Source organism: Ochotona princeps, chromosome X (assembly GCF_030435755.1).
Source record: "Ochotona princeps isolate mOchPri1 chromosome X, mOchPri1.hap1, whole genome shotgun sequence".
In the NCBI taxonomy this organism is placed as follows: domain Eukaryota; kingdom Metazoa; phylum Chordata; class Mammalia; order Lagomorpha; family Ochotonidae; genus Ochotona; species Ochotona princeps.
Window position 1 is genome coordinate 3,469,914 of NC_080865.1, and position 19,985 is coordinate 3,489,898.

Genomic DNA, 19,985 nt, shown 5'->3' on the forward strand with positions numbered 1-19,985 from the left:
CTCGGATCCCACTAGCAGCACTGCTGTTGCCGATAGGATTTTTCTGCGATGATAAGCGACCCTGGAAAAAGCCTGGGTGAAAACAACTTCTTGACATGGACTTTCCCGCAGTTTGCTTTGTAAACACCTCTGTATTCCTTGCAGATCCCTGGGCTGGTCAATGACCCCCATGCTGTAGGCACAGTGTTCTCAGCTCTGAATATCCAAGAGAACATAGTTTTTAAGGCAGGTGGAAAACAGGAGGAGCAGCAAGAGTCAGAAGCCAACCCTGTGTGCATGCTGTGGCACAGCACCATTGTGCCTGTAGGAGTTCATCTCTCATCAAACATGCTTTATCATTGTGAAAGTGAAAAACCATCTTATTGTCCAAGACCATTGGACTGGTGGAATGAATTAAAGCTACAATGGAAAAGTGGAAGTTAAAAATCTAATTGCAAACAATGTAGTCATGCATTTTGATCAAAAGTATATTATTACTATCATTTTTATTATTATTGAAAGATTTACAGAGAAGGAGAGACAGAGAGAAAGATTTTCCATCCACTGGCTCATTCCCCAAGTGAGCACAACAGCCAGAGCTGAGCTGATCTGAAGCCAGGAGCCGGGAGCCTCCTCTGCATCTCTCTGGGGGTGCAGGGGCCCAAGGCTTTGAGCTGTTCACTGCTTTCCCAGACCACAAGCAGGGAGCTGGAAGGGAGTTGAGCGACCAGGATATGAACTGGCACCCATATGGGATCCCAGTGCATGCAAGGTAAGGACTTTAGCCACTCGTCTACTGCACCAGGCTCTCAAGCCTGTTATTTTTAAGAAATAAATAAATGGGGCTGCTGTGGTGATATGTCATGTTATACCTCCACCTGTGGTGTTGGCATTCCATGTAGGCTCCAGTTCCTCGAGTTCCAGCTGCTCCACTTTGGCTGGAGAAGCAGCAGAGGATGGCTTGAAGCCTTGGGCCCCCGCACCCACATGGGAGATCTGGGAGAAGCTCCTGGCTCCTGGCTTTGACCTGGCGTAGCCCTGGCTGTTGCAGTCATTGGGGAGTGAACTGGAAAGTGGAAGATCTCTCTGTCTGTCTCCATCTCGTCTCCTCTCTGTCTTTCAAATAAAGTTTTTAAAAAATCTTTAAAGACCACAAAAATAACTACATAGTAGGGATAGACTGGGAGGCATTCCTTTGACTCATTAATAGAGATTATGTGGGCTGCAGGATACCAGTATTTTTGTTTTCTAACTTTAGTTTACCTTTTTTAAATTTTTCCTTATTTTATTTGAAAGAATTACAGAGAGAGAGGAGATACAGAGGGAGAGATCACCCTTCCATTGTCTCACTCCCCAAATGACCGCTATGGCCAGAGTGCAGCTCATCCAAAGCCAGGAGCTTCTTCCGGGTCTCCCATGTGGCTACTGAGTCCCAAGGACTTTCCTAGGCCATTACCAGCAAGCTGGATCAAAACTGGAATAGCTGGGACGTGAACCAGCATCCATATGACATGTCAGTACCACAGGCTGAGGATTAGCTTCTACAGCAGCTCACTGGCCACTTCATTTACCTTTAGTTTCCAGATTTTTCTGTAATGAACAGGTTTATCATGAGAAAAATGCTCTAGTGCTAAGATGATGACAAAATGTTTTATATAAAAACTTCTATCACAGCTTTTTAGTGATGTTAGTATTTCCTCCCTGTCTTATATTTGGTCCATTTTGATGTTCATTTCATCACTCTTGTGAATTGCAGACAGTTAACAAAGCCTAGTGGATTCTTCCAAGAACTTGGCTTAGAAGGAAGATTCCAGCTGTAGTAATGGGTGCCAAGGCCACTGAGCACACCCACCCACCTGCCTCTGCCCTTGGACACGATCGGCCGTTGGCCAGCTGCTTGTTTTCATCAACAGTGTCCTGTGCATCCCTTAGCAGCTAGCATTTCCCCTTGGATCTGCCAAGTGCTGGCTGATTCATTCTCAAAGTCCACCCGGGAAAGTCATTACTGAAGGGAACCCCAGGAGGCCCAGGGACTTGCATGTGAGTACGTCCTCACTGCGGCGTGGGTGCTGCTCCAAGTGCTTGACCAACGTGAAAGCACAAGCTTTATAACAACCACATGAGATTAAATTTGTCAGCAGACTCCAAAGACAAAATCAAAGTACAGGGAGATTTGGCACCTTGCCCAAGGTCACACAAACCAGTACATTACTGAGCTAAGATCTGAGACCAGCAGTCAGGTCCCTGAGTCCAGATGCTGTGCTGGCTGCTTCGGTGTCGGGATCGGCCATGGGCAGCGATGGAAGGCCCCTGCAGGCCAGGGCAGTCAGCTGTGGCCTGTGTGGTGATATGACGTGATCGTGGTCTGTCTGAAGGACAGTGAGGTGCTACAGCCCACAAGATTCTGCCTGTGTGCTTGGCGCAGCTCCCAGATGCAGTGGCAGGCAGCCCCTGGTGGCCAGGAGTCACAGCAATTGCCAAAAGCAAAACCTTGGTGAAGGATGGAGTGGGGACTCCTGTATCAGCAGGTGGGGCCTTTGGAGGCGATTGTCATGAACAGAGTCCATGGCCTGTCGTAAGAGGTGGAAGGTGAGTATGCAGCATGTTGATCTTGGACTCCCCAGGCTGCAGAAAGGCACAAAAGAAATGCCACAGGACACAGCCACAGCTGACCACCCAGCCCTTCCATCTCCTCAGCACTTTGCTACAACAGAAGTGTGCTCATTATCTTATGTGTAGTTTCCCTGTGTAATCTCTGGGACAACCTTTGCCAGAAATACCTGCAACCCCAGAGCGTGGTTGCTGAGACAGGTCCAACATGCTCATGCTATCCAGTGAATGAATGACGATCAGCATTTGCAGTAGCCTGACATGAGCCAGTCTTTCCTTAACCAGTATGTATTCATAAAGAGGTCTTTAAAAAAAACTAATACCATTTGCACACCTAAAAAATTCTTTAATGTCAGACATCTAAGTGTGCTTAGATTGCCCTAATAACCTGATCAATATGTTTTTAGTACTTGTTTCTTTTGATTTTTTAAAACATTTATTTATATTTTATTTGAAAGGCAGAGTGATGGAGAAGGAGGGGTAGAAGAGATATGCCTTCCATCTGCTGGTTCACTCCCCAGGTCTGGGCTAGGCTGAAACCAGGAACCTGGAACTGCATCTGGGTCTCCCAAGTGGACGCAGAGGTTCAAGTATTCATGCTGTCTTCCACTGTTGCCCCGAGTGATTTGGTGGGAAGCTGGATCGGAAATGGAGCCTCTGGGGCTCAAAACAACACTCGTGTGGAATGCTGGTCTCGCAACGCACTTGTTTTGTTTGATTCGGGATCCAATCAAGACACTCTAGTTCCCTATGGTTGTGACATGTCTTCAGTCTCTCCCAATGTCAGACATTTCCCCCTTGTTCTTTTCCAATCTTGTTATTTGTTTATTAAAATACCAGACCATCTGCCTAGTGACATTTTCCCCAGGTTTGATTGCATAGGTCATGCCCCTGGTAAGGAGTGCAGACACTTGATGAGATTCTGGTTTGAGTTTTGGGCAAGAACCTCTGCTGGAAGATGAAGCTGCTGTGTGACAAGGCACAAAACCCCTGTATTGCTCAAGTGTCCCCCTAACAGCTGGGCCCATGATCTGCACGGCACTTGCAAGAGAAGAATATTAAGGACCCAGTGCGATGGCTTGACAGCTAAATCCTCACCTAGCATGCACCAGGATCCCATGTGGGTTCTGGTCCATGTGCCTGCTGCACATCCAGCTCCCTGCTTGTGGCCTGGGAAAGCAGTTGAGGACGGCCCAAAGCCTTGGCACCCTTCAGATCAGCTCAGCTCTGGCTGTTGCGGCCACTTGCGAAGTGAACCAGCAGACAGAAGGTCTTTTTCTCTCTCTCTCTGTTTCAATCTGCCTTTCCAATAAAAAGTCCTTAAAAATCTTTTTTATAAAAATAAAATGAGAGGCATATTAAATTCTATGATTTGTCTGTTGTCAGAACTGCTGTGTACAAGTGCCCGGTCAGCTCACCTGGACGGAAAGGCAGACTCCTCATTCCCTTCCCTTCTCAGCTCTCAAATTCATTACTTGTGGCTAGTTTTACTTTCAAGATCTTTCTGTTGGAGATGATCAGGACATATTCTAAGGTTTGAAAATGATCTGGCTTCTGAATATATGAAGATACTGAATCCTGGAAGGCCTGAGTTAATGGCACTGACCAGATGGAGTTCCCATCACCAGATCATGGTGGCTTTCTTTTTTTTTTTTTTTTAAAGATTTATTTATTTTTATTACAAAGTCAGATATACAGAGAGGAGGAGAGATAGAGAGGAAGATCTTCCATCTGATGATTCACTCCCCAAGTGACCACGACGGCCGGTGCTGCGCCGATCTGAAGCCAGGAACCTGGAACCTCTTCTGGGTCTCTCACACAGGTGCAGGGTCCCAAAGCACTGGGCCGTCCTCAACTGCTTTCCCAGGCCACAAGCGGGGAGCTGGATGGGAAGTGGAGCTGCTGGGATTAGAACCAGAGCCCATATGGGATCCCAGCATGTTCAAGGTGAGGACTTCAGCTGCTAGGCCACGCCGCCAGGCTCTGATCATGGTGGCTTTCAAAGGAAAGACACTCAAGTTCCCTCTGGCCATGAGCAGCTCCGCATGACCTCAGCACTGCCAACAAGGACGCAGTCCCCAACTCCCCTACCGATGCACAGGCTCGACTTTGAGCTGTATCCCTCCAGACATCCCATGCCCTTTCTGTCGCATTTTGTATTTTGGTGATGAAAGGCCGACCAATAGAGCAGATACATGGTGTGTATTCACATACACACATATACATATATATGTGAAGGAGGAAATAATTGTGCGTTTGTACTGATATTTCTAATTTAAATTCAGGACCACTAGGCTTTGGCTTCTTGGATTTTATATTTGCATTTCTTTTGTACTGAAAATCTTGGTTCCTAACAACATGAACATAATTATATATTCACTGTGTGTATGTGTGTGTGGTGTCTGGTCTCAAATAACAACAGTGGCAACTGAAAGCAATTTGATTCGTTCTTGCATTCCTTTTGTCCCCAGGATACACAGTCACATTTCACATTCCTGTGGTGTTCAGTGGCAGCAGGCCCTTCTCTGGGGGTCCTTGCCAACAACTTACAATGTACAATTAAATTGGTTTATTGCATTTGATGTCCACTTTCGCTTCACTATATTTGATGGTTATGTAACATTCCGAAGTCAAAACAGCCCCTTAGCCATAATCTCTCCCCCAATATGGGGACTTCTTACATCAAAGACATTTGCAAATGTTGGCTGACTTTCAACCATTCTGTTTATGATTATACAAATGTAATTCATCCCTGAATGAATGGTTCTCGCCAAGAAAACCAGGGTATTAAGGACCAGGATTGGGCTTAAAGTGCAGCTTGACTGTGTACTTTTAGGATATCTTAAGGTATTCATTTAGGTATTACAAAGGAAAGGCCCAAAAACCTTTTTCAGGACAGCAAGTCTAAGCCCCCATTGTTTCTCCCAGAAGCTGAGCAGAACGTGGAGTGGGCGGAGTGGCAGGGGAAGAACCCTCTCTCCAATTTCAGCCAAGGCAAAAAGAGCCCTCCTTTTTTTTTTTTTTTTTAGGATTTTGCTATTTTAGGGCCCAACGCGATGATGAGCTCCACTTCCCATCCAGTTCCCTGCATATGGTCTGGCAAATCAGTTGAGGATGGGAAAAGCAGCCTGGGGCCCTGCCTGGGAAAACAGCCTTGGGACTCTGCACCCATGGGGGACACCCAGAAGAAGCTCCTTGCTCCTAGCTTCGGATTGGCTCAGCTCCAGCTGTTGTGGCAGCTTGGAGAGTGAATCATAGGACAGAAGATCTTACTCTCTGTCTCTCCTCCTCTCTGTATATCTGACTTTGCAATAAAAATACATAAATCTTTTTAAAAAGATTTATTTTATCCTATGGAATTGTATCACAAAACAAAAATAATTTAAAAATAAAAAATAGAAATATTTCTAAATTGAAACAAAAGATTTTTTTATTTTTATCGGAAAGATAGACATACACAGAGAAAGAGATAGAGAATAAGTTCCTCCATCACTGGTTTACTCCCCAAGTGGCAACAATGACTGGAGCTGATCTGATCTGAAGCCAGAAGCTGGGAACCAGGGGCCTCCTCCCAGTGCCCTCCGTGGGTGCAGAGTCCCAAGGCTTTGGAACATCCAGCACCACTTTCTCGTGCCACAAACAGGGAGCTGGATGGGAAATGGAGCAGCCAGGACATCAACTAGCACACACATGGGATCCCAGTGCATGCAAAGTGAGGATTTAGCCACTAGGCTATTGCACCAGGCCCAAGAGCCATCCTTTCTTTAAGGCGTTCCCTTTCTGGGCCTGGTGAGGTGACCTAGCGGCTAGGCCTTGAATGCACCAAGATCCCATATGGGCGCCGGTTCTAATCTCTATGGCTCCACTTCCCATCCAGCTCCCTACCTGTGGCCTGGGAAAGCAGTCGAGGACGGCCCAAAGCCTTGGGACCCTGTACCCACGTGGAAGACCTGGAAGAGGCTCTTGGCTCCTGGCTCCGGATCAGCTCAGCTCTGGCCATTGCGACCACTTGGGGAGTAAACCAACAGAAGAAAGATCTTTCTCTCTCTCCTTCTCTCTGGCAATCTACCTTTCCAATAAAAATAAATAAGTCTTAAAGAGAAGACAAATGCCATCTGTGTTCTGTGGCTTGTAGTAGCTAATCTAGAGAGTTCAATAACGCCGCTTGATGTGAGTGAAATGGATACCTTCAGCTTCACAGCCCTAGTCCCTCCTCCTGCTGTCCAGTCATCTTTGTTAATCTTTTTTATTTAATGGAGCAGTAAGCATCTGAATGTAAACTTAAAATATGTTATCTCAAAAATTAAAGGAGGAAAAGGGAAATATTTGAAGACTCATATCTATGAAATACATTAAATCTATTCTCTTTAATGTAAATAATAAATTGAAAGAAATTCTTTAAGGAAACACGATGGCATCATTCATCCTGAGTCCCAGAGTGACAGCATGGAAGGAGTGCTTGGCCCATCAACGTGTGACACGAAACATGAGTGGAAAAGCAGGCTCTGTTGCGTGAAGCCTCTCTTCATCTGAGGTTAATTTGTTCCTAGAACACAACCCATTCATTCTACTCCAAAGCTCCAAAAAAATGACATACTTGTCTTCATTGTCCTCATCAAGTTCCAGATCTTTCTTGTAGTGACACAGAAATGATAAGGGCCTGACACAATAGCACAGTGGTTAAGGTCTTCGCCTTGAACGCGTCAGGATCCCATATGGGCGCTGGTTCTAATCCCGGCAGCCCTGCTTCCCATCCAGCTCCCTGCTTGTGGCCTGGGAAAACAGTCGAGGACAAGGCCAAAGCCTTGGGACCCCGCAGCCGCGTGGGAGACTGGAAGAGGTTCCAGGCTCCTGGCTTTGGATCAGCACAGCACCGGCCATTGCAGCCACTTGGGGAGTGAATCATTGGACGAAAGATCTTCCTCTCTGTTTCTCCTCCTCTCTGTACATCTGCATTTCCAATAAAATACATAAATCTTAAAAAAAAAAAAAGAAATGATGAGATAGTTTGCTTCTTTAAATGTGGCACACAGAACAACAGTCGGTTGTTGCCTGCAGCTGTGAGCTTCCCCAAAGGAAGCAGAAGCAAACAGAACAAAGCTGGGCTAGGACCCAACTCCCGTGCCCCTGCCGTGAGTTCTCCTCTCAGCAGCCAGGACCACCTAAAACGTGTATTGCAAATGAAAGTATGCACCTTCTTGTTCCCAGCCTTCCAAAGACTTCCCATCCCACTCAAATCAGAATTCCGTTGCTTGCCTATAGTAAAAAAATAAAACAAGCAGAATTCTCCCAGGGTCCTACCTGTTCTGGGCTCTCTTCAAATTCATTTTCCATCACTGTCAGCATCCCATGTCCCAGCAGAATCAATTGCTTGTGTTCACATTTCTCAAACACACAAACTTCTTTCTGCGTCATGGGGACATTTGAATTCGTTGGTCCATCTGCCTGTCTTCCTCAGGCAGCATTAGAGGGAAAAAAGAACAGACCTAACATATCTGATCTTGGGGATGGCTGTTGGGAACGGGATACCCTTCTTGATTTCTCTTTCAGTGAGTTCATCTGTAGCATACCAAAAACTCGATTGTATTTTTTCTGTATGTTTATTTTGTAGCCCGCAACTTTCCTGAATTGTTTCATCAGTTGCAACAGGTTTTTGGTGAAGTTTTTAAGTTTTTCCCTGTATGACACCATGTTGTCTGCAAACATGGGAAACTTGACTTCCTTTATTCCAATCGTGATGTCCTTTGTCCCTTTTCCCTCCCTGATTCTCTCGCTGAATCTTCCAGTGCTGTGTTGGAGAAGGGCGGCGAGTGGACACCCTTGTCGTCTTCTGCATCAGAGAGGAAATGTTTTTTAGCTTTTTGTCATTCAGTGTGATGTTGGATGTTGGTTTGTCACATATGGCCTTTCTTATTTTGAGTAATGTTCCTTTTATATCTAATTTGTGAAGGGTTTTTTTGATCATGAAAGAGTATGGAATCTTATCAAACACTTTCTCTGCAGCTATTGACATACCCACATAACGTTGGTTCTTCTTCCTATGATTGTGGCATTTGTTGATTTACAAATATTTGGTTTTGATATAAAACTAATGCTGGACTCATAAGTTTGGCTAAATTTCATCCTGTGCTATATTTGGGAATAGTTTAAGGAGTACTAGAGTTCCTTCCTCTAAATTTTAATGTTTCATTGAATTCAGTAATACAGTCATCAGGTCCTGGGGCTTTTCCTTGATGGAAGATTTTTGATTACTGTTTCAATCACAGTGCGTTTTAGTCTGTTTAGGATGTCTATATCTTCCTGACTTAATCTTTATAGGTTGTATGAATCCAGGAATTTATCCATTTCTTCATGACTTTCCAGTTTGTTAACATATAGTTCTTCATAGTAGTTTCTTACAGTACTTCGTATTTTAGTAATATCAGTTGTAATGCCTCCTTTTTCATCTCTAATCAAATACTTCTAAATAAATTTACTCAAAGAAGTGAAATCTCTCCACAGTGAAAGTTATCAAACACTGATGAAAGAAATCTTGCAAGACATTCCAAAAAAATGAAAAATATTCCTTGCTCATGGATTGGAAGAATCGATATTAAAATGTCTATACAACTTAAAACAATCTACAAATTCAATGAAATTTCTATCAAAATTCTAATGAAATTTTTTACAGAATTAAAAAAACAATCCTAAAATTCATATGGAATCACACAAAAAAACAACAGAATATCCAAAGCAATCTGAGCAAGAAAAATCAAACTGGAGGCATCACACTACTTGACTTTATAGCATACTACAAAGCTACAGTAATCAAAACAGCATGTTATTGGCATAAAACCAATATAAAAATCAATGAAACACAGTGTGAGAGCCAATAAATTAATCTACAGACATACAGCCAGCTTATTTTGACAAAAGTGCTCAGACCATACAGCAGAGTAAGGATAATCTCTTCAACAAATGTTGCTAGTAAAACTGTATATATTTATTAATGGAATTAGATCATGCTTCATACCACATACAAAAATCAATTCTAAATGCATCAAAGATCTAAATTTAAGACCTGAGTCTATAAAGCTGCTGGGAAGAAATGTAGAGGAAACCCTCTAAGACATCGGTGTATACAAAGAGAAACAAATGGGGCTACAGCAAACTCCCACCATTCTCTCTTCCCCACAGATGAGGGCAGCTCATTCCAAGGATCCATCTCTTTCCATGTTGAACTACTTATTAAAACACTGGAAAGAACTTGATCTACAAGTGATAAAGAAGAAGGCCCTTGTTTTTTTTTTTCTTTTGCTCTCAAGCTTTGCTTGAAAGATGGTATGAGGAGGGAACAGTTCAGGATTATACCATCCTTCAGTTAGACCTGTTTTTTTTAGTCGAGAGGGCAAATGGACAGAGAGCTTGCCTATGTACAAGCCTTTGTCATCTTATGCCACCATTGCGAGTGGCTAGAAAGGCTGTCAATTAGACACCTCTCTCCTGGTGGCCTTAACGGTGTTCCTGCCAGGGCTTCCCTTGGGGGCCACATGGCCAGAGCTGAACTGATCCAAAGCCAGCTGCCAGGAGCTTGTTCTGGGACTCCTATGTGGGGGTCCATGGGTCCAAAGAGTTGAGCCATCCTCTACTGCTTTTTCAGGCCATAAGCAGATAACTAAATCACAAGTGGAACAGCCAGGACTTGAACCATTGCTCATATGGGATGCTGGTGCCATAGACAGAGGATTATTCTTGTTGGTTCATTGCACCAGCCCCAACACATGAGTAGTTTTGAGCCATGCTGTACCCTGGGTGACTATCTGGAGAGATATGGCTCTCATATTGCTTCAGACCCTAAACCCAACTGAGAGGAGAAAGGTGTAGGAACAGGCTATATGATGTGGCCATGGCTATTAGATATTCATTGTAAAAGGCACATGAATATACCCACTGGGCAAAAGGCAGTGCCCGAGGCAGACCCTGACTGGGACCCTGTGGGCCCACCCTAAGACCCAGTGTGTGAAGGGACTGGATCCGGATTGGATTCCCTGCACCCAAAGAGATATACAGTATCGAGAGGAATGGCCCACATTTGTCAATCCCAGGTCAAGGATCTGGGCCTGATAATTTCAAAGGAACAAGAGTGCCAAGCAGAGAAGGAATATGACCCATGCAGGACACCTACCCCAGACTTTAGAACAACTAAAGGCCTCCCTAGGAATGATTGGCTTCCTCAGATCTGCATCCCAAGAGATGCAGGAAAGACAAGCCTCTATCCCAGCTCCTTAAGGAAACCCAGAAGCTGGGAACCTAGCTTCGCTCATGGAAATCTGAAAGCACCATAGCATATGCCCCTGAAAGCAGACTATTAGATGCCCTGCCTTTAGGACTCCCCATGGAGGAGAGGTATACCCTCTTTTCCAGTAGCCCTGGGTGTCCTCATTCAGTCTTACTTGTTACTTTTTTCTGAAAGGCAGTGTTATAGAGAGGAGAGACAGAGCGAGCATTTTCCACCTGCTGGTTCATTCCCCAAATAACCAAAATGGCTGGGGGCTGAGCCAGGCTGAAACCAGAAGCCCAGGGCTTCTTCCAGATCTCCCATATAGCTGCAAGGGCCCAAGGACTCAGTCCATCCTCCACTGCTGTCCCAGCCACATTAGCAGGAAGGTGGATTTGAAGTGGAACAGCCAGGACTCAAACCGACGCCCATTTAGATTCTGACATTGCAGGTGGAAGCTTAACCTGCTCTGCCACAATTCCTATTTAAGCAAGGAATCGGACCCTGTGGCCAGGGAGAACCAGCCTGCTGAGAGTAGTGGCAGCCACAGGACCCTGAGGCACCAAGATAACACAAGGAAGGGCTTTAAAAAAAAAGATTTTGGATTTTTTTACATTTTAAAATTTATTATTTCCCACGATACAGCTTTGTAGCTATAGGGGTTCTTCCCTCTCCCTTCCCCTTTCTTCTCCATCCCCCTACTTTCCCACATGTTGTTGCAGTAGTATAGTCTTTCAGTAGCAGCTACAACATTCTGCTATTTAAGTGTGTCATGGCAGTATAGATATAGGCAAAGGTAGAACATCTAGTATCATACTGCCAAGGTGTATTTAACTGTTTCATTGGGAGTCCTTTTATTCAGGAGTAGAGATGCATACTACATTGTATCTCCACTTCCTGGTGTACTAGTTTCCATTATACAGTTTATCTATGAGAACATATGTATATACTGTATACCCATATATGTATTTATCTTGTACTCTGCATGAAGGCTTTCTTCTAGCAAAAAGAACATATGATATTTGTCCATTTGGGGTTGGCTTATTTCATAAACATAATGATCTCCAGTTGGGACAATTTTCTTGCAAATGGTAGCAATTTTTTTCTTTTTAAAAATTTTATTTATTTTTGGGCTCAGCACGATAAGTGTAGCGGCTGAAGTCCTTGCCTTGCACGCGCCAGGATCCCATATGGGCACCGGTTCCAATTCTGGCTGCTCCACTTCCCATCCAGCTCCCTGTTTGTGGCCTGGGAAGGAAGTGGAGGATGGACCAAAGCCTTAGGACCCTGTACCCTCAGGGGAGACCCAGAAGAAGCTCCTGGCTTCAGATTGGTACAGCTCTGGGAGTGAATCATCGGATGAAAGATCTTCCTCTCTGTCTCTCCTCCTCTGTATGTCTGCGTTATTTTCCATCTGATGATTCACTCCCCAAGCGGCTGCAACAGCTGGAACTGAGCCAATCTGAAGCCAGGAGCCCGGAGCTGGATGGGAAGTGGGGCTGCTGGGATTAGAACCGGCACCCATATGGGTTCCCGGTGTGTGCAAGAACAGGACTCTAACTGCTAGGCCACCCCAACATTTCTTTCTTTTTTAGGCTATGTAGTATTTATTACTCAGAACAGATATACTACAGTTTTTTAAATCCAATCTGTTGACAGGCTCAGGGTTATTTCCACATCCTTTGTGGATTGTGCTGCTATAATATAGGGTTGCAGATCAACTTCTTGTATACAGATCTCATCTCATTTGTATATAGTCCCAGTGGGACAGCCGAGGCTTAGAAGAGTTGTGTGAGCACGACCCTCAGTTGTGTGCGCACTGTCCACACTGACTGCCATAGTAGCTGTATTAGCGTACATGCCCCCCACAGTGGAGTAGGGCTCCTTTTCTCCCACATCCATGCCAGCAGGTGGCGGTAGCTGATTTCTGTATGTAGGCCATTCTCGTTGCAGTTAAGTGGAACCTCAATGTGGTTTTTATTTGAGTTTTCCTAATAGCTAAGGAGCTTGAGTATTTTTTCATGTCTATTAGCCATTTGAATTTGTTCTTTTGAAAAATGGTACTACTTCAAACTAAGAAGCTTCTGCACAGCAGAGGAAAGGATCAACAAAAAGGCAACCAACAGAATGGGAGAAAATCCTTGCGCACTACATAGCAGATAGGGAACTAATATCCAGGAATTACAAAGAGCTTCAGAAACTCAACAACAAAACAAATGGCCATGTGAGGAAGTGGGTGAAGAAAATTGCCATATTACCCTCTTCCTGGTAAACAAAACTTTTGTGGGAAACGGACTTAAAATAATTCAGTAAATAGCAAAAAAAAAAAAAAAAAAAAAAAAAAAAAAAAAGATGCAGATCTTAAAACCAATTCTCAAAAAAACCTGGCAAATTGACTTCAGTCACTTGCCCAGGGGGAATAACATTTCCACTACCTACTCATCCTAGTAGATACCTACATAGGATGGGTTGTGGCTTACCGTTGTTACACTCAGTCAGCTGGGGAAATAGGCTCTGTGGCTGCTCCTCCATGCTGGGAGATCTTGTCGCTTAGCGCAAATAAACTTGCATTCGCTTTTGCCCTCTTGGAGTTTGCCTCTTTATTTCTATACTAGATAACAAGTCTGCAGGCTGGGAAGCTGCTCCCCAACCAGGACATGACATCAACACAATGGCCCTTCTGATGTTATAGCTGGCATTCCCTCAGCTTGTTTAATCTTTTTACTACCACTCTGTGTCTGCATTAGATGCTTCTGGCATAGATATTTATATGCGCTCAGTAACCCCCACTAGACTGTAAACTCTGTGGGATAAGGACTGTATTTTTTTATTATTATTTCTTGCTATACTCTTTCTTTCTTAAACCACCACCTACTCCATTGCCCAATTCATAATTGGTGCTGAAAAAATGCATTTGTATCCACACAGCCTGCATAGCTGCTGGACATACACTACCAATGTCAGCTCTGTGCATAAGACTCCCAATTCATATTTCTAGTTCGTGTTCCAGACTTACAGCTCTCACTTCCTGTGGGACAACATCAGGAGCTGCCCGAGCACTGTCAACAGGCCAGCTTCCTCTAACCTGGCCATCTGGCCTCCCAGTCCTGACGTCCTCTGTTCTGGCAGTATCTGCTGGAGCCATGTTGGAAAGGCTGCTTCCCATCCAGCCCTTCCCTCTCACTCTTGATGGAGCAGCTGCCCGCTGGGACCTGCTCTTGAAGTGGAAGGCCTCAGCTGGGCCTTTCTGCCAGGAACCTGACTGGGACCCAGAACCTTTCTCTTTCTCTAGCTATGTGACAGGTGGTCACATTTTCAACTTTTGCATTAAATACTCTTACCACTGGCAAGAGATTTTATTGCCTTATTGGAGAATTATTAGAGAATTATTAGACTGAACTGATTTTATTTACACACACCGAGTTCTTGCGCTCAGAGTACGGCAGGCCTGACCCTGTGTGGAGATGTATTAAATCCTCAGTGCTTTCACTGTCCGTCTGATTTTCTGCTTTCCCTCCTGGCAGGAAAGTTCTGCATCTTGCTGACCTCAGATCTGACTGGCTAACTAGCTGGAGGAAGTGACATGCACTATTTCCAGGCAGAAGCTTTTTAAATTTATTTTTGAAGATTTGTTTTTTATTGGAAAGGCAGATAAACAGAGAGGTGGAGAGAGACACAGTAGGATTTCTGTGTGTTGGTTCACTCCCCAAGTGGCCGCAACAGCTGTAACTGAGCCAATTCAAAATCAAGAGCCAGGAGTTCTTCTGAGTCTCCTGCATGGGTGTAGGGTCCCAAGGGGTCCATCCTTGACTGCTTTCCCAGGCCACAAGCAGGGAGCTGGATGGGAAGTGCAGCAGCTGGGACACAAACTGGCACACATAAGGCATCTCAGTGCATTCAAGGTGAAGATTTTAGCCACTAGGCTATCATGCTGGACCCCAGAAGCTTGTTTTTTTAATGTCTTGGGGATTAGATGATTTAAAAAAAAAAAAGATTAATTGGGCCCAGCACAATAGCACAGTGGTTAAAGTCCTCGCCTTGAATGAACCGGGATGCCATATGGGCACTGGTTCTAATCTCTATGGCACCACTTCCCATCCAGCTCCCTGCTTGTGGCCTGGGAAAGCAGCTGAGGACGGCCCAAAGCCTTGGGACCCTGCACCCGCATGGGAGACCTGGAAGAGGTTCCTGGCTCCTGGCTTTGGATTGGCTCAGCTCCAGCCATTGCGGTCACTTGGGGAGTGAATCATTGGACAGAAGATCTTCCTCTCTGTTTCTCCTCCTCTCTGTATATCTGACTTTCCAATAAAAATAAATAAATCTTTAAAAAAAGATTTATTTATTTGAAAGGCAGAGTGACAGAGAAGAGAGACAGCGAGGTCTTCTATTTGCTGGTTCACTCCCCAAATGGCTGCAATAGCTAGAGCTGAGCCACACCAATGCCGAGTCCAGAACACCACTCTGGGACTTGGCCACTCCTTTGCTGCTTTCCTAAGTGCATTATCGGGGAGCTGGGTTGAAAGAGAGCAGGTGCTACTCCAACTGGTGCTTACATGGGAACCTGACATCACAGGTATTGGCTTAGCCCACTCAGGCACAATGGTCTGTGTAGTGGGTGTGCATTACAAAAAAGTGTGAAGAGAACTGCTCCCCTGCTGGTGAGGCCCAAGGGGCTTCCAGTTGCAAGACAAGGCCTGGTAGATGTCTCTCCAACCACTTCAAGGCAGTTTCACCCCATTTTGCATGGACCCCCAACCTCCCAGTTGAAAGTTTTGTAATCTATTGAGGCATTGTTGTTTGTCCCTGAAAGTTTTTTTGTTTGGTTGGTTTTTGGGTTTTTTGGGGTTTTTTCTTTTTTGCAAGTTTGTTTTTACAACCAATATGAGCTTGGGAGTTGATGTTGCTGATAAAATCTTGGCAAAAGGGCCTTTAACAATTCATACTGTCTCAGCCACCCCCCTTGACCGTATGGCTGGAGGAGCCCAAGAATGTTCACACTAACATTGGGAAACGTGCTTTTAGACTCTTCTAGGGTTGTGAAGCACATGGTTGTGGTGGGAATGTATGTTTAAGGCTTTTTGTCTATGATCTTCAGGTTTTTTCCTTCGGTGATGCATTTTCTCTTTTAATTGATAAGATGAAGTTGTAAGATGAGGGGGGTAGTAGAAATGTGTTACTAATTGATATTGTCTATTGAGAACTTCCTGAGCACAGGGTCAGGATGGATAGCATCCTGCTTTAAGGTGAAACAAATGGCAGAATTATCCTTGGAAACACCCAGTTGACCATGACGTAAAAAGTCTGTGCCGGGATTTGTGACGTTTCAGTATAAAAAACGCATTCTGTATAAATGCTTTCTTGCATTGTCTATTATTATCATGAAATTGTAGTGGTCCATCTTTTTCTTTACGCAGACTCCACACACCCTTCTCGAACTCTGAACTCGGCTGGAGCTGGCCTCCGGCGCGCTGGTCTCAGGTGGAAGCTTTGAGGGTCATTTTAAATAACATGTTTCCCCTTCACCATGAGACAAGCTGAATTCCAGAAGAGGTTGCTCCATCAGTCAAGGCTGCAGGGAAGTGAAGCGGAGCACAGTCCCAGCCTGGCTAGGAAGGACCTGTGGAATGAGCAAGGTGACTGAGTCACTTTATGTGCTTGAAGGGAGTGACACTGGGGGCTAACTGCCACAGCGACGTGACCCAGCTCACACTAAATGGCTCTGATTTGTTCCTAACTCACAAGGCACAGTCTCCGCCCCTCACCGTGGATTACTGCCCTGTGGATCCCACTCATTTCTGTCATGAAACCTCCTTAAAACATAGAGCCAAGTCCAAACGCAATGCTTTCGCCCCGCCTGCTCTCAACAGAGTGGCTTTGCTGTTTGTGTTTTTGTGCAATTTTGTTCTTGGCTGTGACGTGCTGTTTTGTCCTTGACTATCTGAACCAACAAGTAGAGCCAAAGAGCTTGCCCACTGACTGGATAGTTGGGGGATTGAGGGTTCCTGAAGTGCAAAGCGCAGCATGTTTTAACTGTCACATTGTCTTTGGCCCTGGGAGCAGCTGGTGATGGCTCTAGAAGTTGGGTTCCTGCCACCCAGGTGGGAGACCTTGATTGGGTTATGTAATCTTGTAAGTTAGTGGCATAATCATTTAGAGACTGGACGTTCCGTCTCTTGCCCTGACCACGCTGCATCGTGTAGCGCAGCGAAGCAAGGCTGCAAAGTTAGAGCACCAACGGGACTGGCTGCACAGTGGGACTGGCCTGAAGGCGGTTCCCGTTAGTCTGCGCAGAATCCAGGCTGAAGTCTCCAGGCGGGGGGGGCCCACTTTTCCCACGCAGGCGCCTTGAGATCCGGAGTCTTCCCTCGCCCGCCACGTAGTGACGCCAGAAACCCGCTGCCCCACCCTGTGTGGCATGACACACTTTGGGTGGGCGCGGGTCTTTCCAAGGGGGTGGGCCACACCCTGGGAGCCGTCTTGGTTGGCCCGCGGCAGCGCGTGACGTCGTTTCCGACTGCGTCACGCGACACTGCGTTGAGGGCGTGGTTTCTGCAGGGGCGCCTGAAGGAGACTTGGGGTCGTTGGAGCTGTTGCCTTTGGCTGGTCCGGGAGTTGCGTTGCAGCCGCTGCTTGCGCTTCATGAGGAAGATGCTGGCCGCTGTCTCCCGCGTGTTGTCTGGCGCTGCCCAGAAGCCGGTGAGGTGGCCGGCGCCCCGGGGTGGAGCGGGAGCGGGGCTGGGGGAGGCCAGAGGGCGGGCCGGGCCTCGGGGCGCGCAGCCGGCGCGGGAAGGAAGATGCAGCGGGACCGCGGGCTCCTCGGGCTTGTGCTGCACCTGTGTGAGGCGCGTTCGGCCTCTGGTCCCGAATGGGAACCCCTCCCACGGTCGCTGGGAGATCGATCGCTGCTCCTCGGGTCCACACGGGCCCAACCTCGCGCGGGGCGATTAGGTGTGCTGGGGAAGCAGGATCTAGAGAGACGGAGACAGTGGGCTTGCAAAAACCTTCACCTGACCCCACTCAGTTCATCTCCTGAACTTGAGGTTTGTCGTGTCCGGGAGGCCCTGTGGTATAGTAAGGAGCGTGGACTCGGAAACGCAGTGGCTGGACTCAAGCAGCAGCCCTGTGACTTTGCACGAGTGTCCCTCTTCCCCCGTCCTCGCGCCGTGTTCTTCCAAAATACAAGAGCACCTACCTCCTAGGGTTGTCGGGATTCAGCGAGTGACACGCGCGTGAACCTTTCCAGGGTGAATACTCTGTGTTGATGAGTGCCAGTTTCGTGTACATTTCCCGAGCTCTGAGGATTAAGACTGGGCAGGCTCCCAAAAAAAAGAAAGACTTCTCTCCCGTTGGTGTGTGACATTTTCTTAGCAGTCGGAGCAGCAGTCTAGCAGAAGGCACAGCAAACTGCCCCCTTCCCGCGCGCCTTTAAGCGCACACACAGCTGGGCCTTAGGGTAAAGGCAGATTCGCTGTTTGTGGCCTCAGCTTTCAGAGATGCCTGTCACGGAGTTTCTGGCATTTTGACCTCTGGGCACTGTGAGATGGGGTTGCTTTGTGTAACTGGAGCAAGCGTTGACTGGTAATTCCGGTTCTGCTAACTCCCGCAGAACTTGAGGCAGCTGCTCTAGTGCGCTGTTAAAAGCTAGCAGGTGAACCCCTGTAGGTAGCCCGTGCTGACATGATGATGGGACACCCTGATTATACAGAAACTGTATTAGCATTGGAGCTGGACTTGGATTGACCTGCTGGCTAAGCGCTCTGCCGTTGCTTCTTTCCGCGCACAGGCACCGTACAGCCGTCATTCAGCTTAATCTCATTTAATCCCCTGCATTGGCTTCAGCTGCACAGAGCAATAGACACCTGTTTGCAGCAGCGTGCAGTGCTTTAGGTATCCGTAGAAGTGGGCTGGGGTTTGCTCCTGACTTTGACATTGGGCAGAGTAGAAGTGAAGCTTGCTTTGTTGCGGAAGCCTTGGCTGGGGAAAGCAGCCCTTCAGAGCAGCCCACCTTGGAGCCGGCAAGAATGTGAGTTGGGCTTGGAAACTACAGAAGTGTCAAGTGTCCAATCTTTATTTACTGGGATTTCTGCCTTTAAGCCATGTCTTTTTTGGGGGGGAATATCTTTTTTTGTTGTTAAAGATGTACCAGTAGGTAGGAGCTCAGAAATATGCTTCAACCTTTTGTCATAAGCACTTGAGTTTAACCTGTTATTTCATCTAGGAGAGTCATCGTTTGCTGTAGTAATTTGCAGGTTCTTTTTCTCCCTGCCTTCCAGCAGGAAAAAAAAATGAGTTCTAGAGATCCAGTCACCTTAGAAAGTACCCAAGTACTGAGGCTGCGAACTTTCCAGATGGTTCCTAGGAGCTTTCTTGGCGACTGTACCTGTACTTTGAAGCTTCTAACGGTGCTAAAAAAAGTTTCTTTGTCTTTTAAAGACTAGAGTAATAACCAAATGTTGATCATTTTTTTACAACCTAAATGATTTTATTTGAAAGACAGAGTGAAACAGACCAAGAGGGGTCTCCGAAATGCCAGTTCCCTCCACCAATGTCCACAGCTGAGCCAGAGCCGGAGCCAGGGACAGTCAGGAGCCCGAAGCTGAATCTGGGTCTCCTGCAGGTGGTAGGGGTCCCTACTACCTCCCACCGCGCATAGACAGGAAGCTGCAATTGTAAATAATAAAATACATTAAGGTTTTTTTTGTTAATATATGTGAAAGTATTCTTGCGACTGAGCCCTTTAAAAATCCTAAAAATAGTCAACAGTGGCTCACCTGAATTAGGCAAAGTTGTTAAGATCTGGGTGAGGTGAGGGGGCGGGGTCTGATTGTGGTGCACCACACTTGGTTCAAAGTCAGCTGCACCCTGTTTTGCCTCCCAAAACTGTGTTTTTTCCTTTTCTGTTCTTTTTTCTCCTCCATCTTAAGCCCTGGGAGAGATCATGATTTATTTCAAGCTTAGAGATTGCCATTGCATCATGACATTGTGTTTGGTATGAATCTTTGAAAGGAATTATAAGTTAATTTTATTTTCAAATGAAGTAGATCGTTTTCAAAGTTCCTATTTTTATAGAAACTGAATTGCATTTCTAAAATCCTGTTTTGTCCTGCTGTTTTTATTTGTTGTGACTTTTTTTTAAAAG

The 19,985-nt window shown here is 45.9% G+C and overlaps 1 protein-coding gene across 1 annotated transcript in view; it reads left to right on the plus strand.

Annotated features, from left to right (window-relative positions):
* Positions 1-17,378: 17,378 nt before the first annotated feature.
* PDHA1 (pyruvate dehydrogenase E1 subunit alpha 1) overlaps positions 17,379-19,985 on the plus strand; it is an 80,347-nt gene continuing 77,740 nt past the window's right edge. The window contains exon 1 of the mRNA XM_004597480.3: positions 17,379-17,542. Coding sequence (XP_004597537.1) covers positions 17,486-17,542 — 57 coding nt within the window. The 5' untranslated portion in view covers positions 17,379-17,485. The remainder of the gene's footprint in view (positions 17,543-19,985) is intronic.